This window comes from Amphibalanus amphitrite, unplaced genomic scaffold, assembly GCF_019059575.1.
Source record: "Amphibalanus amphitrite isolate SeventyFive unplaced genomic scaffold, NRLGWU_Aamphi_draft 001169F_arrow, whole genome shotgun sequence".
NCBI classification, from domain to species: Eukaryota; Metazoa; Arthropoda; class Thecostraca; order Balanomorpha; family Balanidae; genus Amphibalanus; species Amphibalanus amphitrite.
Window position 1 is genome coordinate 100930 of NW_024882663.1, and position 24071 is coordinate 125000.

Sequence of the window (24071 nt, forward strand, 5' to 3'; positions counted from 1 at the left end):
CTATTCTCAGTCTAGCTGAAACATTTTTTAACAATACACCAACACTTTAAAGTTTTATTCAGATTTCCATGATATATCGCCAGTTTGTCGCAAGTGGGGCAAGGCAAGTGGCATGCCAGTTGGCCCGGGGAAGTCCCCTGTTTCCCCTGCGGCGCTGACGAAGTTCGATCGGCGGGCAGCGGGCCAAACCGTCTAGGGTTCAGCTGATTCACAGGTGCAGCGCACCCATTGACTCCTTCCACAGCGCCCAGCCGGCCGGGCTGCCACGTCACGGAATGTTCCGTGAACCATTCCGTGAACCACGGCGGCCATGAGAACAAAGCCCGTTCAGGGCTGCGACGGAGAACGACCGGCCCACGTCTCCATCAGCCAAGGCCAGCAGGCAAATAGACATAGGGCCCTTTTATTAATTAAGCTACTATGTTTGAATGGACGGGTTGACCGAGCCGCAACTCGGCATAGCGCACGCATAACTTCCCAGACCACGGCCCCTATCGTTCGATCGAGCAATGCCGGGTAATCGGGAGACAATGGAAGTTAAAGAATCAAAGCTAGACACGGTTCGCCTAACTGGCTCCGGCTGCTTCTACCAACCGCGATAATCCGCATTCAACAGTCATGCATATACTGAGCGGACGAAGCGACTCATCACAGATCTTACTCCCCCCTCCCCCCCCCCCCCCCCCGAGTCCGATGCTCTGCCGATCGAGCTGCGGGACGGATCGCAATGCCACGAACCGCTCATGAATGTGCGTTACCGGGACTGGCGCCCGGCTTGCTCTACGTATTCATAAAAGGCCGCAACGGGTAGATATGCACGAAAAGGACAATATATGCATTATGAGATGGGTAAAAAATCGAAGATAAATGAACAGTAGTTAAAAACTAAGCTTATAAGAGAAAGCGATCTATTACTATATGAACTGGTCACAGGGACCGTAAATGTATTGATGCCATCGGATTCGTTCGACACTTTAAATTCCACATGGTTACCTATTTTCCATCTTTAAGGTTACACAGGCGACGCAACAGATCACGATACATCACATAGTAAATAGTGCATGGCACTTACCGGAAGCTGAAGCACAAGTAGCTATCAGCTATCCAAGACTATCAGGTCCGGCTGGGAGAGAGGTCGGTCCACTGTGGGGGCGAGTCCCGAGACAGCTGAGCTGTTCCGCGGAAGCTCGAGGTCGGCTGTATCGCCGCAGTTCGAGACGTCATCCCCAGCCGACTGGACGCCACGAGCAGCCAGGGCGGCCAGCAGCGTCTTCCGCCGTTTGGCCGCCACTTCGTCACAGGGTGACGACTTGGACCGTTTCACACCGGTGACAGCGGAAGCGGATCCCTCCGACTCTGTCCGCCGGCTGGCTTTCGCCGAGACAGACAGTTTCGACCTGCGTCGACTCTTGTCGCTGACCGCCTTCTCCCCCGATACAGCGGGCCGCTTAGGTGGGGTCTTGTCGGCACTGCCTGTGACCTTACCCGCTGCTGCGGTAGGTCGTTTGACCGGGGACCTGCTGTCGGCGCCGGCTGATGAAGTTGAGGTGCTGCCTGCCACCTCCATCGTCACCGGGTAGTTTCCCTCGTTGGGACCCGCCACCAGGTAGCTGATGGTCTTATACGGCGTGAAGTGAAAGTCCTCTTTGATATAGGACTCGGTCAGCAGGTGTGCCAGCACCGCCTCGGCCCGCGGCCGGGTGATGGCCGGAACCTCGGCGGCCGACAGCCGCAGCTGCGCCGGCCCGCTGCCCAGCCAGGCGTCCACCAGTTTGATCGCTGTCAGCCGGGTGTCCGACGCAGCCGCCCGACTCAGCAGGCTCTGCAGGGCCCGCGCGTGGCGCGTGATGTCACGGCGCTCGGCTGAGACCGGCCGCTGGCAGGAGTCGCAGCGTTGCGCGCAGTCGGCCTGCGTCCACTGCTCCTCGAAATGTTCCGCAATCAGCTGTCTGCGGCAACGGCTGGTGGACAGGCAATAGCGGACCATGGTGTACAGGTTGTCCAGACCAGTGGCGGCATCCGTGAACACCATTGTGCTGAGCGAGAACACGTCCTGGAGCCGGTACATGATCAGACAGTCGGCTGGCTGGCCGTCCCTCCCCGCCCGGCCACTCTCCTGGTAGTAGTTCTCCAGCGACTTGGACAGCGAGTGGTGGATGACGAAGCGCACATCCGGCTTGTCGATGCCCATGCCGAAGGCGATGGTTGCCACGACGACGCGCACCTTGTCGGCCAGCCAGCGCTGGTGGATGCGGGACCGGTGCGGCGCCTCCAGTCGGGCATGGTAGGGGGCTGCCGTGATGCCGGCCTTGCACAGCCGCTCGGCCAGCTCCTCGGTGTCCTTAATGGTGGTCGTGTAGACAATACCCGACTTTCCCTTGTACACGGTACCGATTAGTCGCACCAGCTCTTCCACACAGCCTTCGCCCGTGGCCGGCTTCGGGCGCACCGAGTAGAACAGATTCGGACGGTTGAAGGTAGCCTTAAACACGATGGCCTCGGGGATATGCAACATCTTTTTGACATCGCGTGTAACATCTGCAGTACTAGTGGCAGTCAAACCCATGATGGGCACTCCCGGGAACATGCCCTTCATGATGCCCAAGAACTTGTAATCGGGCCGAAAGTCATGGCCCCACTGGCTGCAACAATGCACCTCGTCAATGGCCAGTCTCGCAAAGCGCTTCGCTTTGTGCATCGCCTGGAGTTTGGTCATAAATCGTTTACTTTTGGCCATTTTCTCTGGCGTGACATAGAGCAGGCGCATCTCTGCACGTTCGCTGATCATATCGGCCAGGATTCGACTGGCGTCTTGGCGCGTGGTGGTGGCGCTCAGCATCTCTGCGGGGACGCCGCGCCGGCGCAGCGCCGTCACCTGGTCCTCCATCAGCGACACGAGCGGCGTCACCACCAGCGTAACACCATCGCTCACCAGCGCCGGCAGCTGGAAGCAGAGGCTCTTGCCGCCGCCGGTCGGCATCACCAGCATCACGTCGTGGCCCGACATGGAGGCGTTGATGGCCGACAGCTGCAGCGGCCGGAACCCGCTGTCGATTCCGAACCGGTCGCGCAGCACGGCCGCCAGTCTCTCCGACCACGGGAACCGGCGCGTCTCCCAGTCCTGGTCGGCAAGTCGCGCCACGCGGCCAGCCGTCACGCGCTCTTTGAGACGCGCCTGTTTCTCAGTCAGCAGGCGGCGCCACTCCTGCAGCTCAGCGATCTTGGCGTCCACGTCTGCCAGCTCGGCGGCGACGGAGCTCAGCTGATCGGCCAGGTCCGACTCCGGAGGGTCATCGCCAGAGCCGCCGGCACGGACCTCCGGAACACTGGCCATGGCAAGATGGGTGCAGGTGGCGCCGGGTACTGGCGACGTGGTATTGCGCTCTCCTGTTTAGGGCCTTGTGTGACAGGAATGCCCAAACAGAATATTTACTTTGATTCCTTGATATATGGACCCTCCAGTCTGTTATGTTGTTTTACTATACTTCTTTTTAAAGTTTCCTTCTCTATACCTGAAACAGACAAGGAGAGAGTCAACTGTCAACATCCTGCACGTTTATGACAAAACAGGGTGAGATGTCAATCAACTACCTATTCAATGAAGATGCCTTGTGATGCCATATGGCATGCCATTCCAATGAATTTTCAGTAATAACCCTCTGTAGAGATTCATTAGACATTTCAATGCAACAGGTCTATCTTTGTAAATGCAAAAAGTTCTTATATTGCTCCTGTGATTAGAAACATGATCAGACAGTTGCCAGGGAGGCAGGGTAGGAGGCTGGCAATTGTTTTCATGGCTGATTGGCCAGCCTCACCCATACTACCAACAAATAGAATAGGTATTAAAAATTATGGCAGGAAATGAATGTGATGATCCCAATTCCCCAGGCTGATACTGATTTAGAGGGAGGAGATTTGTTTTGGCAATCAAAAAAAAAAAAAAAAAACAGCATCCACTCTCAGAATCCAAATGCTTAATCTACAGGTTGGACCAAAAAGGATGGAAACATTTTGAACTCGCATAAAATATGCGTTATTGCCTGCAGGTAACTGAAAATGATACCAAACGAGAGTACATTTCGTGGAAATTCATAATGACATCTCTCTCATCTGCTTTCTCTCGTTTTCAGTCTCCCACAGCAAATGTTCGAAGAGGCCACTTTTGCGAGACAGGCAAAGAGCGGCCCGCCTGCCGGCTGACGCGATAGCCCGACGACACATGTCCGCTGGTTTGACTCACACAGCCTTGGTGATCGCTCTCTTCAGATAAAAGAGGCCTACATAACCTTCCTTGTAGACCTGGCCCTGAGATGACTCCACAGGAAAGGAATCCATAGGTCAGATGAGAAGACAGACAGGCCAGTTCCACTTCGGTTCGAGGATGGGAGCGACAACACCGTGGCTGACGACCAAAAGTGCTACCAAGCGACGCTAAAGAAGTTGTTGAAGTAGCCCAAACGAAGTATGGCAGTCTCATGGACCTCATGTGATTCCATCCCGACGGTGCGCCTCCTCACATCGCGAAACAACGCTCAAGTGGATCGAGAACCACTTTGGTGACCGGCTGATATCCCGCAGTGCCTGTCGGAACTGGCCTGTCTGCTCACCTGACCTGACCCCGATGGATTTTTTCCTGTGGGGTCACCTCAGGCCAGGTCTTCAAGGAAGGTTCTAAAGGCATCTGTTACCTGAAGAGAGTGATCACCAAGGCTGTGCGAGCCAAACCAACGGACATGTGTTATCGGGCTATCGCGTCAGCAGCCAGGCGGGCCGCTCTGTGCCTGTCTCGCAAAAGTGGCCTCTTCGAACATTTGCTGTGGGAGACTGAAAGCGAGAGAAAGCAGATGGGAGAGATGTCATTATGAATTTCCACGAAATGTGCTCTCGTTTGGTATCATTTTCAGTTACCTGCATGCAATAACACATATTTTATGCGAGTTCAAAATGTTTCCATCCTTTTTGGTCCACCCTGTATGTGTTAGTGTGTCTGCAAAATTTGCGATTTTGCAGAGTCATTGGTTGCTCCGTGGACTCCCTAGGGACTCAGGAAACTCACATAAAAGTGATTCTTGTGAATCCACAAAATTAAGTTTAAGTTTAAGTTTAATATAGTGAGCTATGGTAGACAGGGTCTATTTGGTGCTCACTTCGAGCATTAAACTGGGCCAGACTGGGTAACTTAGGTACTGTGGATGTTAAAGAGAGAGGATAGCGCCGTAGTGGTCCTGAGCTTGTCTAGCCGGTTCTTGAAAGTGTTTGTGTTTTCAGACATTATGATCTCCTGAGACAGCTTGTTCCATGCTGAGACTACTCTGTTTGCAAAGAATTTTGCTCGAGCTTGGGTCCTGGACCTCCGTATCTCAAGTTTGAGCTGGTGACCTCTGGTCGTCCTTCCGTGGTGGCTAGTGAAAAATTGACCTGGGCGTACGTTCAATTTCCCCTTAAGAATCTTAAATGTTTCTATCAAATCTCCTCTTCTGATCCTTTCTTCCATACTTGTCATGTTTAGTACTTTCAAACGTTCTTCATATGGTACTCTTTTCAATCCATGGACTAGTTTAGTGGCCCTCCTTTGTATTTTTTCAAGTGCTTGCATGTCCTTATTCAAATAGGGACCAGCCGCTTGCACACAGTGCTCAAGATGAGGTCTAACATACACCGAAAAAAGGGTTTTGAAGTTCTTCACTGTTAGTTGACCAAAGGTCAGCCTCAGTACCCTGAGGGCAGACATGGCCTTGTTTGCTGACTTAGAACAGTTCAATGAAGGTTTCAGTGTGTTGGTAATGTACACTCCAAGGTCCTTTTCTACAAGAGTTTCCTCAAGCATTTGTGGCCGCCCAGTTACTGTTTTCATTGTGTAAGTGAATCCAGGATTTTGGGAGCCGCAATGCATTACTTTGCATTTTTCCAAATTGAATTGCAACAACCACTCTCCAGACCACTTGGTGAGTATATCCAGGTCAGCTTGCAGCTTTAGAGCATCACTTTGATTACTAACAGGTCCATACAACTTGGTATCGTCTGCGTACATTTTAATCTTGCTTCTGACCAGGCTTGGTAGTTCATTGACATAAATGATGAATAATACAGGACCTAACACCGAACCTTGGGGTACCCCACTTCTGACTCTGGACCATGTGGACAACTTGTTACCAACCGAAATTCTCTGGGTACGGTTACTCAAGAAGTCTGATATCCAAGCAAGGACTTCTCCCTTGATATTATAACCTTGCAGCTTCACACAGAGTCTTCTGAGCGGCACAGTGTCAAAAGCTTTCTGATAGTCCAGGTAAATTATGTCAAGTCCTGCTCCCTCATCTACTGTCTTGGTCCAATCCTCGAGTGATTCTAATAAATTCGATTGACACGATCGGTGTTTTACAAACCCATGCTGGTGAGGTGATATAAAGTCATTCTCTTCTAAGTGGTTGATGATGTGCTTCTTTACTATTCTTTCGAGCATTTTGCAAACTTGACTTGTAAGGCTAATGGGCCGATAATTATTGGGTCTTGCTCTCTTTCCTTTCTTGAACAATGGAATGATGCATGCCTGTTTCCAATCACCAGGGAGCTCGCCAGCAGACAGAGACTTCTGGAAAAGCATGGTCAGAGGAGAAACCAGTACCTCAGCACATGATTTTAGCACCACAGCTGGTAACTCATCAGGTCCACCTGCTTTGCCTGGTTGCAGCTTTTGTAGCTCGCGTAGAACTTCTTCGGAAGTGATTGTGATGCTGTTCAATACAGATGAATCATTGACGGCCTGGGTAAAGTTTGGGATGTTTGTCATATCCTCATCAACAAATACAGTTTGAAAGTACTTATTCAGCTCTTCAGCTGTTTCATAATCGTTTTCAGTTAACATCCCATCATCCTTTTCCAAGGGTCCAACCTGTGCTCTCACATTTGAACGACATCTTACATATTTGTATAGCTTACCAGGGTTTGTTTTCAAGTCTTCAGTAAGTTTTGCCTCATATTCGGACCTCGCTTTCCGCAACATACAAGTAGTTCGGTTTCTCTGCTTAGCATATGCTTCGTACTCTTCACTTCTCTTGGTTCTCGCATATTCCTTCCAGGCTTTATGCTTTTTCTTCACTTCTTTGGTCAAAGCTTTGTTCCACCATGGTATCTTCTTCTTTCTTGTCTTCTTCGTGAAAATGGGCACATACTTGCTGATAGCCAGGTGCAATTCCCTTTTGATGAAGGACCAAGTTTGCTGCACATTCATTGGGCTTATCACACTCCATTCTGTCCTTCTCAGGTGATTTGACATATCTACATAATTCCCTTTGCCGAAGTTGTATCTCTTGAAAAATTCACATGCCTTCATCTTGTCATGCTCTTCGTAAATGCAATTCCAGGTAATCACAACATGGTCACTTTTACCCAAGGGTTGACTAGCTTCCAGTTCATCTACTAAGTGTCCACGGTTGGAAAATATTAGATCCAATGTTGATGGAGATTGACCGATTCTGTAGCGAGTTTTAAAATTAACATGCTGCTGAAGGTACAGATTTTGCATAGTTTCAAAGAAAGTTGCATCCTCACTATCCCCTGGCCCTTCAACGTATCCATCTTCCCAACATATACGAGGAAAATTGAAGTCACCCATAATAATAACATTTTTCATCTTCATTTGCATGGCTTCTTTAACTAGTAGTATCAACTTGTCATTGTTTACTTTGCAGGAGTTTGGGGACCTGTAGCACACCCCTACTAGAAGCTTTTCAGCATGAGACAGATGTATAGTACACCACACTGATTCTTCAAAGTCATTTTGTGGTGTCAGCTGTCATTGGTATTACTGTCATATCTCTGTGGATTTACTAGTTTTCAGGTAAATCCAATGAGTGAGTGCGTGACTTTTCAGTCAGTGAGTGTGAATATTATGATTTGGGGCCAAGTCTGCAAGACTTATCATAAATTAGCCTGCTGTTACTTTCGCCTTCAGGAAGGATGTTAGCAAGACACAAGTCTCTACTTCAAGCTTTAGCATTTTGTCTTAATTTTGATGCAGAGCTTTTGATTGCATTGAATGAAATCATTTTGGTTGTTGCAAAGCACCAACACCATATTTTAGGCATTTCGAATTGAAGCTCAAGTTTGGGACTCGCAACAGCAACAAAACCTATGAAAGTGAGGCTGACACCACAAAACAAGTCACAGAGCACAGAGCTGCCACAGCTACAGTATATTAAATGCATAAAGCATACCTAGAATACGATTATTATTTGTTGTTTATCCGTAAGAATCTTGGTTAAACTACAAAACTAAAAAAAACATTTCAATTTTGATTTCCCATGCCATCCACAACACACATGCCGTCCCCAACGTCAATGCCCAACACGTTTGACCGATATCCAGTTTATCATATGAAGCAAATCTTTAAAAAATCATCATTATCAAAATCACAAAATAAATAAAATAACGAAATTATTATACGCAGGACTCTCCTCGCCGAAATCCATCTTCGTGTTTACGTGCCAACCGCGCCATTTATGAAGCGCCTACTGCTTTTGCTTCAAGGTTGCGCGTTATGATCAAGAGGGTCAGCTCACGCTTATGACGTCAAAATACAGCAGTCAAGCGGGATCCCCATCGTCGCTGCATGAAACTTTTGGTATAAGACAACACAACAATTTTCGGCTCATATTTTGTACCAGTTTCAAGTATGATCACGTGATTGTATGGGATGTATGCCAATATTATGCCAATTCCGTAATTTGCGCGTGCCAAAGGGAAAACTGTAATTTTCAAAGCCATTGGTGGCGCTGGGTAAAAGAACAACCAACGAACATCAGCGGCGCCCTGAGCCAAACATCCACTATCGGTTTACAAGAATCGAGATTCAAGATCAATCTTCGCGATACAATTTACAAACGCACCAAACCGCTCACAAATAGCCGGCTGGTTGGTTACCGAATCCCATCGGAGTGTCAGAGGACGAGTGTCTTCGTGAAACTTTTACTTCTCGAGCAGCCAGATCATCACACTACCCTGACCCTGGTCGAGAGCGAGCTTGTATTACCGCATCATCAATGCAGTGACAATGGTATGTACACAGTTACATAGACGGCACATTCTGCACAGCTCAGTCCACATATGCACATACTCACAGGGCACGGTACTACAGAGGGGAGCAGAGGGCGCCGGCGCCCCCCGTTGGCACACGAGTCGCCGGCCCGCCCCGGCGCGCTGGTTAGGCCGTTATTAAAGCAGGCGCCGCGCGAATACTGGACTCCGCGCTGCGGTGGCGGCCGTGCGGCGTCTACGGCGCATTTGGCACGGCGCGTGGCGCGGCTGGCGACGACGGCTCAGACGCGGCTCCCCGCGCGGGGGAGGCGCGCGAGCCAAAGCCGCGCTAAGCTCCACAACGGTCTCCAAAGCTGGTGGCCGTAGCCACACAGATAAAGCTTCAAAATATTTCGGAAACAGCAGCCCTACGGAAAAATAGTACACAAGCGTCGCGGTTTAAAAGCGTTGAACGTCACGTTCAAAACTTGAAACACTGCTTCTGTGTGCCATATTCCGATTGGAGAAGCTGCCAATATTTCGGTCCACCGCGGGCGCTGAGCGTCGGTAGCCGGCCCGTTCCTTGCGGAACCGCTGAGCGCGGCCGCCCGGGGCCGCACAGACACATGACACAGGAGAGTCCGGCAGGCGGGCGGCCGCTAGCCGGGCGGCTGCATTCGCTGGTGCATCATGGTGAGGAGCGCGTCCGAGTACTGCTGCATCATCTGCACCATGGCCGGGTTGGCGGCGGCGGCTGGCGGCAGGTCGGGCAGCGGGCCCGCCTTGCCGGCCGGCGCCGCCACCGGCTGCAGGGCGGCCAGACAGGCGGCGGCGCCGGAGCGGAGCAGCAGCGGCAGCTCGGTGCCCGCCGGCTCCGAGGGCGGCTCGTCCGAGAGTCGGTGGGCCAGCTGCAGGACACGCTCGGCCTGCCGCTGCAGCCGGAACAGCTCCAGCTCGCACAGCTCGCGGGTCACTGTGGAAAACAGCGCAGGGTTAGAACACAGCCGTCAGAGCACAACACCCACAACACAGCAGTCAGAACACAACAGTAATGGGTCACTGTACAGACAACTACAGCGCAGGGTCAGAACACAGCCGTCAGAGCACAACAGAAAGGACACAACACAGGCTCGCGGGTCACTGTAGAATGTAGATAGACCACAGAGAGTCAGCGCCTAGCACATCTGTTGGGGCAGACCTACTATAACACAGCAGAACGTTACGCAGCAAAACAGTCTCTAAGCCATCAACAAAAAACGTGTAAATTGAGTAGCATCATATGTTGAAATATGTCCGAATGGTTTCATTCTCGCAATATAAAAAAGCTGCCTCTGGTGCACAGGATGATCAGTAATGTTGCTACTCAGAGAGTCTGGGTGCCCTCACTGTTCCCTTCTGGTACTTACATGGCACTGAGGACAGGTCGGGCTGCGGCTCGGAGCCCAGCGCATCCCAGTCTGTGTCTGGACTCGATTCCCGAACACCGTACCTGAAAACAGCGCAACAGACCGTCGCAAGTCAGCTACGAGAAAAGCAATAGTAGCAGTGCATGCATATTGTCCACACATATAGACATTTGATACAGCATAGGCGACACGTGGCGACACCCATTCAGGTACGGTACGACAACATAGGCGTGACATGTCAAACACACCACAAAACGACACCGAAGCCGCCCACGGATCCAGTACATGCCACGGTCCCCAGTCCCATCATCCGCCGCCCTCTGCGGACGCCACTCGGAGGCGACTGTAACCATCAATGCTCACCCCTTCAGCGTGACCGTCTGCCGTTTGGTGACGGTCTGCTGTCGGGTTTTGGTGACGGTGGCCGTCAGGCGACTGGTGACCTCTCGCGCCGCTCGGCTCAGGTCCCGCTCCGAGCCGGCGCCGCCGCGGCCGCCGGCTCCGCTCAGTCGGCTGTCGGTCGGCCAGGGCGCGGTTAGAACAGCGGGTACCCGAGGCGGGGGCACGGTTAGAGCATAGGGTACCCGAGGCGGGGGCACGGTTAGAGCATAGGGTACCCGAGGCGGGGGCACGGTTAGAGCATAGGGTACCCGAGGCGGGGGCACGGTTAGAGCATAGGGTACCCGAGGCGGGGGCACGGTTAGAGCATAGGGTACCCGAGGCGGGGGCACGGTTAGAGCATAGGGTACCCGAGGCAGGGGCACAGTTAGAGCATGGGGTACCCGAGGCAGGGGCACGGTTAGAGCAGTGGGTACCCGACAGGGGTCACGGAGCAGCGGGTACACTGTGGATCGATAGTCCACACGCCGGCGGGCGAAATGACACACAACGGGCGACGGTATGAGAGGTGCATCTCAGGGTAGGAACAGCAGATTGAGGGGTGTTAGTCTGCCCCTTAGCCTACGTGACAATATCAGGACCATCAGGAAAAGGATGAAAGGAAGATGAAGGAACCAGGTAGGATGTTGAGCAGTCATATCGGATCCAGGGGCTCGTTAGGAAAAGCGGCTCGGTTGGTGTAGTATGCGTTAGAGGGCCGTGTATTAGAACCGTGCCAGCCTCGATGCTCCACCCAACACTGATAGGGCCTAGCAGCTAGACTGTGTGTCTAGCTAGAAGATATTGATCCAGAGGTCGACAACACCCAAACGCGCATAGCACCGGTAAACAAACAATTTATAGACAAAGCGCACCCTCAGATATAAGCGTACCCCTGTGCACAAAATGTAACGATAAAATATACCGAATATAACAAGTCTGAAATTAAATAGCGAGATTAGTCGTCCGGCTGTGGCGAGTGCTTCTTATTGAGAAGATAAACTACACAACTGTCCACCAGAGTAAGCGTCCAGGGACGTGTGACGTGCCCTTACCTGGCTGCCAATCGGTCCACGCTGGACGCCCGGCCTTTGAACGGGCCCGTCTGACCGCGAGACTCGCTCGGCGAGAGGGGCTCCTCGGAACTCGAGTCGGCCTCTAGTACCCGCATGTCGCCTGTACAAACAAACAAACACATAGGTAGGCATAACAAGTACAGGAGCAAGGCGGAACGGGCAGGGGCCGGCGAATGAAGAATAGCTAAAGCCCAAGGCGCGGTTGTGACAGCGAAGAAAAAATATTACGCAAAGGACCAATCAAACTTTTAACTTTGTTGTTGCGATGGCAAACATTTTCTCACAATGTGTTCCCTATTTTAATTATTTCTCAATTCTCTTGAGAGGTGAGATGATCAGCTGATGTAGCAACCATTTGCAGAGAACATAAGAAATTCTCGTACCACCCACTTTACCGCTGTGTGACCACAAATGTGAATGTTGATACACTGACGTTCAAAGTCATACTGAGTCCCATCTGCCAGTCATAAGCTAGCTAACAGACCCCGTCAGGTCAGGTCAGAGGTCCACTCACCGACACTGACGGCGCCCGAGAGGCCGCGTCGGTAGGAGGTGGCCGCCGATGCCGGCGCCTTCTGTTTGTTGAGCGAGGCGATGGTGGGCCGCATTGGGCTCCCGACGGTCCGTGACGAGCGGCTCAGGCCGCTGTCACTGTCCGTCTGTCGGCGAGGGAATAGGGTAGGCAAGGGTCAGATGATGGAGAGTGGCAGATCACACCACAACATAGGGCACATTATGAGACACATGTATGTCTCACGGACGACACACGGAAAAGAGCAGACACAGGCCACACGAGAGGCAACGGTCACGCGGCGGTTACATATTCCACGGCTTACAGTTTCACGGCATACACCGCGTAGTTAGAGATCACACGGAGGGCATTGTATCAAAGCGAGAGCAAGCTATATCATAATGCTGAACAGGGCAGAAACGCATCAACTGTTACATAGACCTGAAGTCTGTCGCCTCACCTGGTTGAGCAGATTCATGGATGAGCTGCGAGCCAGCGCCGAGCTGGGCCGCGGCTGCTTCTTGGACGTCGTCTTCTTCCCTGACACTGCCGGCATGACGAGCGTCAGGGGGCCGCTGTGGACGGACAAACTCTCTGCGCCCGCCCTACACGAGGTCTGCCTGTCCCTCACTATCCGCGTCGGCTCGCGCCCGCTCCACAGGGTCTGACAGTCCCTCTCTATCCGCGCTGGTCCACGCTCGCCGCCCGCCCCACAACGTCTGACAGTTTCTCCCGCTCCGCGAGGTAAAGGCAGCCCGTGATCCCCGTGAGAGCCGGTCTCGGTTCGGAACTGACTGTGACACCACACCGCTGATCTCTAACGGAGCTACCCAGCCGACCCTATCCCACCGAGCAACGGAAATTACCGCATAGAGAGCCGAGAGGAAAACAGACCGCGCCGGCCGGAAAACTGCTCTACTGAGAATAACACACGCAGTACTACAAGGCAGTGCACGAAGAAATACCACAGTATTGGGTATTTAACATGCACGAAGACGGGCTTGCTAAGCAAACTGCTGGGGAGGGCGATGGGAAGGTCAGGGTGAGGATGTGAAACGAAGGCACGGGAAAATTCCCGATGAGACCAAGGCAAGTCCGGTCCAGATCGATAATAAATGGGAGCATAACGTGTACTTTGTGTTTTAACCTTCGCCCCAGTTGGGGGGGGGGGGCATATGTTACCACCCTGTCGCGTTTTTCGCGTGTGAATAAAAAACCGCGGCGCGTAGCGCCGCGCCACTTGGGGTAGCTTTTGGTACATCAATTTTGGACAATGTGTGAAATTTTTGACCCCAGGTCATGTCAGGTCAGGTCACCAGGTCAAGTTAACTGACCAAGCCTTAAAAAAAGTTTGCAATCATGTCCAGCCTGCAGTGTTTGTCAGAAACGTTTTAAACATGGTGGATTGCATGCTGTTATGGGAGCCTACAATTTGTATATCTCAGATATTTTATATCCGTGACCTAAGGTCAGGTCAGTGGCATGACCTTTCCATTACAAGTCAATGGAAAAAATGAAAATGCCTCTAGATCCGTGTGTACGCATAGGAACAGTCCAAATATTTCAGAATCACAATGATTTAGTTCACTCGTGATGACCAAGGTGTCATTTTTGCTGATAGCCTCTAGAAAGGTCATCCGAGGTCATTTGAGGCTACAAACAGTTTTTTGCCAATAACTCGCGATTGGAAAGAGATAGAACGCTGGGGATGGTCTCATTGTGTTTGTCTTGTTGAGACGCATCGACTGATATGCAACATGACCTTTTCCGGTCAGGTCATGACCTTGACCTGAGGTCAAATTTTTAAGTTGACCTTTCAAGGTCAAATTATAGTTCATTCGACGCGTCTCGGTGAGGGGAACACGATTCTGGAAATAGAAATGTCGTGGCTTTTTGTAGTCGAAAGTTATTGTCGAAAAACACTTTTCGTAAAAACAGCTATTTTTGGAGTTTTTGCCCTCTGGAGGCTAAACCGTTGACCTGAGGACAATATTGATAATTACCTTTTCAAAAGAAGAGTTCAAAAGCTATCGACTGCTTTTCCATGCGTTTTTCTAGCTACCATAGTTCCTGAGATAGCGGCATGTTTTCTGAAAAATATAATGACAATTGGCAAATTTTGACCTTTGATGACCTCTGGTGACCCCAATATTGCTCTAAGGTGAAAAATGACCGAAATACTTTCAAACGTACGTATTGAGAGCTATCGACTGCTTTTTACCGCGTCTTTCTAGCCCTCTTAGTTTTTGAGTTAGAGGTGGGTGGTAACATATGCCCCCCCCCCCTCACTGGGGCGAAGTTGGCCGAGACCGCCACTGGGGCGCGGGTTAATGATGTGACCAATTGCTTGAAGATACACTGCATACTGGGGACTCATCGCAACATCAATTTGATGAGGTCATAGTTAAGGTGATCCGATGATTGACGATTGAAGTCTGTATCATATAGTGACCCGTTTAACCATAGATGGAAATAAGCTCCCTTTTCGGACTCAATTCGAAATCGCTTTCACGACCACTAAACAGTAAACACCCTTCGGCCTTATGCAGTAGACGCTAACGGAGTCCTAGACGGTCGAGCCGGGGTACCCCGTGATATCAATTGGAGGGCGCCGAGCCTCACGCTGTGCGGTGGGCGTGAGGAGCCCAACTTAGCCCACCGCCGGTCACTAAAGGACTGGTCGGCCGCCTCCCCAACCATCGGCCGAACTAATAGCTACCGTGTGAGCCTTCGATTTAGGGTACGGCCGCGCGGGCAGGCAAAGACTGATCCATATTTCGGGCCCTACAGAACGACAGCCGACTGGGTATTCACAAACTCAACCTCTGTACATGTTTGCGCCAAATGGCACATACAATGTACTAAACAATTTGGAACGTTCGGCAGTCCGAAAATTTTACATCTATACACCTATAATTGTTATCACCATATGACAGATCACAGATAGATACATATATATGTAGATCTTTCAGACTTTGTCCAATATATGCATAACTACAAATGAGGTAAAATGGTGCACATTGTTTTATCAACACACCAGACAGTGAACGGTACTTCTCAAATTACAATACAATTAATTTACATCAACGAAATTATTTATGTTCATTGTTCATATCCTGTACATTGAAAATTATCAAAAGTACAACACAATTGTACACTCGTATAATACAACAAAATAATACAAAACAGAAGTGTAATAATAGTTCCTCCATACCATTTTCTCTAAAACCTGTCAGGAATAGGAGTCAGAGCTGAACGTCTGTGTATCTTTGTTTGTGTACGTATACCATTGCTGGATATCGGTTGGATCAGGATGTCAGTATACATTGTATACGTGTGCGGTGACCGCCGGGCGCGCTTGCCGGTCTCTCTGGTCCCCCAGACGCCACCTACCGGCCGGGGTGGATGGCAGCAGGCGGCGCGGCGTGCTGGCGTCGGTGAGGTCGCTCAGGGAGACGGCGCGCCGCAGTCCGCCAGCCGGCTCCGGGTCCACGGCGCCCGCCGCGCTGGTGCGCACTGCGTCACGCCAAACACGCACACACACACAGGGAGCGGTGACAGCCAGGCATTGCACAGCCGAGCGGCGCTAGCCACACAGACAGACAGACAAACGGCCGTCCCCGCCCCCGCCCGGCGACCGCGCTGCTCCGGCCGAGAGGCGGCCCAGAGACCAGAGAGGACTGAACGCCAGCATACAGCCGGGTGGGGGAGGGGGCGGCCGGTGACCAAAATGACACAGCATAACAAACAAAACAAAAAACGGGGCAGAGATGAGAGCACATCTAACGCGGCCCATTCACAGCTGACTACGACGAACGACAGCGGGGGCGCGGCCGACGACGCGCCGTTGCGTGGCCATGCCATGCCATGCAGACCTGAAAACGACGGGGCAGCTGGCGAGCGGCGAGGCGCCACCCGCCGCGCCGACATGCTGCGGGCGGCGGCGGCCGGCGCTCACACGCAGAACACGCTGGCTGCTCAGCGGGCTGTAGTTACCCGGTCGGTGGCCGGCCGGCGACTTCTCCGGGCTCCGCGGTGACTGCTCCGGCTGCGGCTCCGGCTCCTGATTACGGCTGGTCCTCTCCGGGCCCGGTCCCGGATGTAGTTCAACACCCGGCTCCGGCTCCTCCCGGCCGATCTCCAGCTCCTGTTGACTGCCGACATCCAGCTCCTGACCTCTGCGACGGACCAGCTCTCCCTCTTGTCTCGGTGCCCGCTCCTTTCGATGGTAGCAGCTCTCGAAGCTCTGTTGCCTCCTGTGCTGTTGGTCCCTCCTATCCCGTCCCGGCCCGGCCTCCCCTCCATGCTCCCAGTCGCCCCTCCCGCGCCGTTGGCTCCAGCCCTCCGTCTCCTGCCGTTGGTCCCAGTCCTCCCCACCCGGCTCAGTCTGCAGAAGCTCGGCACGCCGTCGGAGCGCCGCGGCCACCAGCTCCGGCCGCGGATCGGACACACACCGCTGCCGAAACCGGCGCTCCTGGCGGCTGACGCCGGCCGGCTGGCGCGGCAGCCGTGCCTGGCGAGCGATCAGGTTCGGTACGTGGCTGTAGTCGGGCGCCGGGAACTCTCGCCGGTAGGTGGCACAGCGCGGCGCGGCGGCCGCCGCCGGAGTTTCGGCGAAGGCCGGTAGGAGTGTGGGTCCGACGGTCTGCCGCCAGCGGAGGCGGCGCTGCCGGCCGGCCGCCGGCGGCGCCAGCCCCAGTCGCTGCCGGAGACCCGGCGAGCTGTCACTGAGGTACCCGGCCGAGTCCGCCGCCTCGTCCGGAGTCCCCCGGTTTCGGAGACTCATAGAGCGGCGCAGCGGCTCGCCGAACCATGGCCCGCCGCTGTCCGGCCATCGGCCCCGCTCCTGCTCCTCCTCCTGACGCTGCTGCAGCTCCAGCTGCCGCAGCTGCTGGTCGAAGCGGCGCAGCTGCTCGGTAAGGCCGCCGCACAGCTGGCGCAGCTGGTCACTGTCCAGACTGTCCTCCATGGGCGCGGCGGCGTGGCGGAGCGCCTCCTCAGGGGGTACAGCCACCAGCCGGGCGGCCGCTGCAGCCTCCTCCTCAGAGTCTAAACTGTCATCGCTAAATGCACCCTGTGGTGACCCACACCTCCCCCCAGACCCGTCCTCCTCCTCCCCCGAGCCCCCACCGTCACCACCTCCACCATCACCAGTTATACAACCACCACCACCAACAGCACCAGCAGCGGCCGCGCCCGCAGCATCCGGCGAGCGTCCGCCGTCCGTATCGCTGTGCGCGCCTTCGTACAGCGGCGGGTACACCACGGACACTGGGTAGGCGGCCGGGTAGACCCGCTCACCACCGCACGCCAGGCCGGCGAACACGAACTCCAAGTCGCGCTCTACATCGCCGCCCAGCGTACCTGCCCCATGCAGCCGGTTAGCGGAGTTAGCAGCGGCGGCGGCGGCGGAGGCGGAGTTATAGGGCGGCCGGCCGCCGGCGCGGCCCGGCGAACCGCCGTAGCTCAGGTCCGCGTAGCTCTGGCTAGCCTTCAGGTTGCCCGACCTGTACCCGATCTGTGGACAGGGGAGGGGAGGAGGCAAAGGGTCAGTGATGCCCTGACACCGATGGCCAGTCGGGAAAACGATGCAAGGATTACATCTAAATCAGCAGCTATGCACTGCTATCAGCATATAGGACACCGAGTATGTGCTAGTATTTTGGATGGTAACTTTTCAAACAAAGGTGCCTCTTTGTCGCCATTAGGCACGGCATCACGTATTCTGACCGTTCCTCCAGGTTCCGGAGGCAGACTTCCACGCCTACTTACACCTTGCAGTTTCCGTCGCGTCTCCTGGATCCGTCGCTGGAGCTCCTCGCGTTTCCGCTGGCTCTCCTGAGAGCGTACCGTCGTGGACGTGTAGCTGCGGCCCACCAGGAACTTGCTGGAAATACTATAGAGACAAAAAACAGCAAAACATTGCGTAAGATCAGTGAACACGTCCGGGGGATGGGGAGGAGAATGAACAACACAACAGGACTCGTTCATGACTGGAGTTCGAACTGTATTCAATAAATAGTCCGCCTTTGGTTATCACAGCCAGAAGTCGCTCTTTCCGTACCTGTTTTTGTGATTGGGCGACTCGCCGGCTCCCTCTGCGGGCTCGTCCTCCCCGTCCAGCGACTCGAAGTTTTTCGCCAAGAACTTCTCATGCTGACCGATCTTGTCTATACTCTCCATGCTGGAATCACAGGAATTCAGGTAAGCCCACGACTGGGAAGCTTAGCTCCCCGATCCACTTGAATCATGATCTATTTACAACTAATAATTGCGAAGAGCGTAAGCTTTCGGGTTACTACATATTTACAACTCACCATGAAAGCATTTCTTTCCTTTTCTCATGTAGCACTGACTCCTTATCTCTACATATGATCAGTCTGATATCTCCTGTCATCAGTCTCATAACATCCCCCGTTCACCAGCCCGACCTTTCACCAGTCTTTAGTTTGACGTATGTTACTCGTCCCTCTCCTTCCCCACCAATCTAACCCCTCCCGTCCCCCCTACATTCTTACCTGGCTGAGGTGTGGAGTCCGGCTCTGGTCTGTCCGTCCGTGTCGGCCGACGGCGTGCTGACCTCCTCTTCTTCCTCCAGGTCATCGGAGTCGTCCTGAGTGGCCGTGCCGGCGTCCGAAGCCAGGCCGGCCAGCGGCGCCAGTGTCAGGTGGGCGGGCCGCGGCCGGCGCGCCCGCCGCACCGACCGGCGCAGCTCCTCCTGGTCCATGGCGTTCACCGTGAACGGTGAACTGGCGGGAGGGAGGAGACGGGAGGTTAGGGGAGAGAAGACACAAAACGCGGAGACGATACCGGAGCGACCGTGAACGTCAGACTAAGGCTGGGAACGGGACGCTTTTACTTCTGACAGTAGCCGGACTTCGGCCACAGGCACAGACCAGCGTCCTACATAATGCTCTTTCAAACGGCTGATGCACGTATTTCAGTCCCCACGAGTCAGACCCGCTTCCCAATCGGCTTGTTACTCCATGCGCCAGCCCGAGCTCAGCTGGGCCCTCAGTCACCGTCACAGCATGAGCTCCAAGCCTAACCTTTAGTCTCCCTAGCCCAACCATTCCCCGGCCCGGATCGGTCGACTGTCTACCTGGCGCCGTCGTCGGTCGGTTGCGGGTAGTACATGGGCGTCTCGGCCGCCTCGTTCTCAGTCGACTCTGGCTCACTGTAGTCGTCAATGTCTCCGTCGTGGTCCGTGGTACCGTCCTGGGAATGGAATACGAGGTTAGACAACAGACTCATCCCGTATGACCGACCGGACGCACTGCCCGGGCGAGACCGGACCTAATAGTGAAGGCGGTTCTTTATAACGTGGTTAATGCAATTTAAGTTCAGACCAAGACCATGATTTCAGTTTCTCCACACACACACACAAAAAAAAAACGGCAAACTTTTTTGTCTAGCATCCGAGCCGAACAATGCACTTCAGAGCAGTAGAGCAAGCGAGGGGTCAAAACCGGACTAGAAAATCGGAGCACTCAGTCACGAATATCAGCTGCCACGATGGTTTCTGCAGCTACCTCGGTGGTGCACGAGAACTTACGTCGGGTCGGTAGCTGCCCAGGTCGGACGAGTCGTCGGTGAGCGGTCGGTTCCGAGCCTCAATCAGCTCTGAGCGTCGCGAGCTCCTCGACAGCTGGAGGGCAGACCGGACCGAGCGAAAACGCACACAGGGCGAAGCGTTAGACCGGACTGGTCAGCCAAACATGACTAGCTCGGTTGGACGACACACAACCAGCGATAGAAAAGGCGCACAAGGGGATAGACCCGACGGCACACAGACGCAAAGTACGCCCGGACATCACAGCTACACCGTCATCTCCAGTCACACAACCGAGATGGACGGTATAATTCGGCCCAGTGTAGACGGATACTCAGATGGCTCATACCCGAACAAATGGCTAGGGTTGCCACATGAGGTGAAAAAAACAACAACAAAAGACGAACACTGATAGGAGGTAAAACGGCCCATGGTTAAATACCAAAACAGGCCAAAAACACTCACAAGAAAGGCATGCGCATCAAAACAGCAGAAGCAGCTCTATTAACCAAACAGCATAGTGCACTGACCCGTTGGTTGGTGCGGTTTCCGAGGATCTCTCTCAGGCTGTGGGCGTTCGGCACGAACCCATTTCCCTGGCCGCGAGGCTGAAAGCCAGGCGGGCGCTGAGGCGGGCCGTTTGGTACAGACAGCGATACCGTTCAGTAGCCCGGGGACACGGTATACAGCAGTACGGTGAGCAGTGTAGCAGTGTACAGCGGGGTGGTAAGGGTAGCCAGGTCCGGTACAGCACGGACGATAGTACACGGGACAGGGCGCAGCGCACATACAGGGCATACAGCGGCGGTACAGAGATATGTCAGGCGGCTGACTGGCTTTCAGACAAGACACCGACAGGGGCATTTTAGCTGTACATCAATTAGCTGGACTAACTACGGATTAAGCGACAGCATAAATTGTAAATAATAATATAAAAACAAAACTTAACACAATGCAAATGATTTCATCGGACCACAGGGACTATGTAACATTTGAAGCGCGGCTTCCATCGTACAGAACTGAGAAAGACAGCACCAACGTTCAGCGCTCGGATACAGCCAAAGCGTTTAAAGCCACAATGCCTGTCAATTGTAATGCTAGGGTGCGAATGAAGATTTTCAGACAGCAGACTCGGAGTTTGCTTAGTGGCTCAGTGTATCACAAATACAAACAGCTAGGCCGGTGTCGCGCCCTTACCGGCCGTGATGACTGCTCCCTGCTGCTGGCTGTGGTCGAGTCCTCCAGTGAGCTGTCCTTGGAGCCCTCAGAGTCCGGCTGGCCGGCACGACGGCGGTCTGAGGCGCCACGAGACAACGGTCAAAATGGTATTATTCGGTTATATTGGTACAGAGTCATTCATCATTGGTCACGAGGCGAGACACAAGCAATACGGACAGACACATGACGGGATGATCGTCATATACTGTTGACAACTGACAATGGCATACGACGTCAATTATACCTCTAGGGCGGCTGTTGCCAACTCCGAATCACAGGCTAAGGTCACAGAACAGTACATGAGTACAACAATCAAGCAGTTGCGGCCGAGGCCAGCACCACATTCATCAGCAACCCATCCCACGACCGGCCCGACGCCACCACCCATCTCACATGTCGACTGGCTAGTATGCGGGCGTCCAGACACTCACCTTGTCCGGGGAACGGTATGACGCTGTCCCGGTCGTAGATGGACTTCACTGTCATCCCAGCCGAGTCTATCCGCTGCGCCCAGCGGCCCTTGGGGAAGTCGACTGTTCGCTCGTTAGTTGGTGACACGGACGTCTCTGTTACCTTCCGTTTAGCCCACTGAGGTAGGCCGCCCGGACTGAACCTGCCGAGAGAGAGGCCACCATTTTATCACCTATCTGAAGGAGGGGATAGGGGTTTCTATACGCCTATCCCACACACACAGATGACCGGCCACAGCATCCGCTCGTCTCTTGGGCGACACTTTACCGAGATTTATTGGTAGGGCTCCAATGATTGATACAAGTGCCATTCTAGCCATGCTATGCCACGTGGGTAACTTTAAAATACCGAAAATATTAGCAGGACTCGATTTGGGCCCTACCAAGCCCATATAAAATGGGCATTCATAGACCATCACCCACCTATAATCACTGCCGTCCCGTTCGTTGGCGTTCGAGTCGAACATGTGCAGTGGCGCGGTGCCGGCCGCGTCGGTGGGCGGCGGTGCCGAGTGTGTCTGCCGGCGCCGGCTGCGGCGAGCCTGCTGCTGCAGCCGCGCCAGCATCGTCTGCGTCATGTCGTGCGGCACACGCCACACGAACACACAGCCGTCGCCGGAGACGGTGATCAGGTGCCGGCAGTCGTTGGTGAACCTGAGAACGGTGGGGGGTGACCTGCGAGAGCGGGCGACGGCAGAGGCGAGAACATGAAATATGAAGTCATTCAGCGATAGTAGGAAATAATCCATCTATCCTTTCATACCGGCAACTCACACAAATAAGACTCGATTATGAAACCCGGGACCGGAATCTCCTAGCCTAACAACTTAGTTTTACCTGTGATTTCTAGCCTTAATTTTCTAATTGGCATTTACATGCGCGTTGGCCGTTAACACACTAACCTGAGTCCGGTGACGAGTTCGCTGTGTCCGAACATGGAGGCCATGCAGTCACCCGAGTGGTAGTCGTACACGTACAGCGTCTTGTCCGTGCATGACGTGGCCACGTAGATGCCAGACTGGTCCATCGAGAGCTGACGATAAAAGAGCGGGCCAGTCAGGATCACACATAGGGCAGACGTCAGCATAAGTCAGACAAACTTGTGACACAGGCAGGAAGTAGGCCACTTGACGGGAGGACACAGTCAAAAGATAGGAGAGGACCATATTGGGTAGGGGATAAAACAGGTGATATGAAAGCTTGATGTCATAGAACTGTGCAGGCGTATGCTAGTTTCATAAACGCTACAGCAATAAGCACCATCCCGTGCTCACCTTGATGAGGGTGCCGTCGTCTGCGATGCTGCCCTTGAACGTCTTGCTGTGCTTGCCGTTGGAGACGTTGTAGACGCGGATGTTGCGGTCCTGGCAGGCGGTGAGGATGTGCCTCTGACTGTGGTCCACCTCCATATCGTACAGGGTCGTCTTGCCGACCACGTTATGGCTGAGAGCGAACTGCAGCTGACGCTCCGCGTTCTGAGGGCAGGAGAGGAGTGTCAGTGGGAGTTACATCAGCTGACAGCCGACAGGGGAGGAGAGGAGTGTACAGTGGGAGTCACAATATAATCATCAGCTGCCCTTTGTAGCAATCATAGCGGGGAAGGAAACCGGCGATCGCTCTCTAAAGGTAAGCACAGCACAGTCATTTGGATAGATTTGACAAAAACTATTTTGAATCGCCTTCAATGTAACGTCATATGTAGATGTTCTATTTGGTGCAAATCATTGCAGTTTATCTATGCAAGCCCAATACGAATGAACGCTAATTCTGTTTTGGAAAACAAGAACAGGCGAATGAAGACAGGCTTAGAAATCACACACAGAGACGTTGTCCTAACAGTGTTTAGGAGCACAGATTAGCAGAGAACCTGTTCAAATGAACCCATTAAGGTCCGTACCAGCCCACATTCACCCAATTCCTGCCAAAACAACCCCCAACGCCTCATGCGCCACACAGTCACTGACCAGTGCCGCCTGTCTGAAGATGACCGACTTGTCGGCGCCGCAGCTGACCATAAACAGCCGCTCCTGGTGCTGGAAGAAGCGCACCGCCGTGATGGAGGAGCTGTGGTCGTCCAGCGTCTGCAGGAACTGGTAGTCCTGCGGCAGCGACAAGGAGGGGCGGTCAGGCACCGGGGCGCACGGCGAAATGGATGGGCATGCAATACAAATACGGACTGGTACGGACTGGTATACAGTTGCAAGTCAACACAGGGTCAGCCAGACCCTATGGCACACGACAAAGAGGGCAGGGTATACATGCAAGACTAAACAGCTGCGTGGTCAGACAGTTCGGGGAGGGCTGGAGATACGAGCGCGCCATTCGATCTGCAGGCCTTGTAGGCCTTTCTCCATCTAATTATTGCAATTGTTTGAGCAGCCATGTGGATGAGGAAGTATCTAATTTGTATCTAACCTGGTCAGCGTTGAAGAGGTGGATGAG

The 24071-nt window shown here is 53.5% G+C and overlaps 2 protein-coding genes across 13 annotated transcripts in view; both read right to left on the reverse strand.

The window, feature by feature from the left end:
- Positions 1–911: 911 nt before the first annotated feature.
- LOC122370801 (ATP-dependent DNA helicase Q1-like) lies at positions 912–8516 on the reverse strand. 6 transcript variants are annotated; one of them, XM_043346706.1, is made up of 3 exons: positions 8135–8147; positions 7615–7729; positions 912–3512 (listed from the first exon to the last, which is right to left on the reverse strand). In XM_043346706.1, the coding sequence occupies exon 3, from the start codon at positions 3332–3334 to the stop codon at positions 1097–1099; it is 2238 nt and encodes a 745-aa protein (XP_043202641.1). In that variant the 5' UTR covers positions 3335–3512; positions 7615–7729; positions 8135–8147; the 3' UTR covers positions 912–1096. The 6 variants fall into 6 exon arrangements, with proteins under 6 accessions (XP_043202641.1, XP_043202640.1, XP_043202642.1 ...); XM_043346705.1 differs by lacking the exons at positions 7615–7729; positions 8135–8147 and adding an exon at positions 8460–8516; XM_043346707.1 differs by lacking the exons at positions 7615–7729; positions 8135–8147 and adding an exon at positions 8449–8496.
- A 497-nt stretch (positions 8517–9013) lies between these two features.
- LOC122370803 (mitogen-activated protein kinase-binding protein 1-like) overlaps positions 9014–24071 on the reverse strand; it is a 69931-nt gene continuing 54873 nt past the window's right edge. For 2 of the 7 annotated variants that reach the window (XM_043346711.1, XM_043346712.1), the window contains 21 exons: positions 24045–24071; positions 23594–23728; positions 22904–23104; positions 22532–22662; positions 22053–22283; positions 21591–21772; positions 21139–21236; positions 20472–20549; positions 19945–20037; positions 19492–19607; positions 18908–19138; positions 18454–18573; positions 18162–18285; positions 17754–17907; positions 15783–15905; positions 12850–12935; positions 12393–12537; positions 11858–11978; positions 10788–10937; positions 10425–10507; positions 9014–9991 (listed from right to left, as the gene is read on the reverse strand). The exon at positions 24045–24071 is cut by the window's right edge and continues 127 nt beyond it. In XM_043346711.1, coding sequence (XP_043202646.1) covers positions 9678–9991; positions 10425–10507; positions 10788–10937; positions 11858–11978; positions 12393–12537; positions 12850–12935; positions 15783–15905; positions 17754–17907; positions 18162–18285; positions 18454–18573; positions 18908–19138; positions 19492–19607; positions 19945–20037; positions 20472–20549; positions 21139–21236; positions 21591–21772; positions 22053–22283; positions 22532–22662; positions 22904–23104; positions 23594–23728; positions 24045–24071 — 2943 coding nt within the window. In that variant the 3' untranslated portion in view covers positions 9014–9677. The remainder of the gene's footprint in view (positions 9992–10424; positions 10508–10787; positions 10938–11857; positions 11979–12392; positions 12538–12849; positions 12936–15782; positions 15906–17753; positions 17908–18161; positions 18286–18453; positions 18574–18907; positions 19139–19491; positions 19608–19944; positions 20038–20471; positions 20550–21138; positions 21237–21590; positions 21773–22052; positions 22284–22531; positions 22663–22903; positions 23105–23593; positions 23729–24044) is intronic. The other 5 variants (XM_043346715.1, XM_043346716.1, XM_043346713.1 and 2 more) reach the window with 4 other exon arrangements.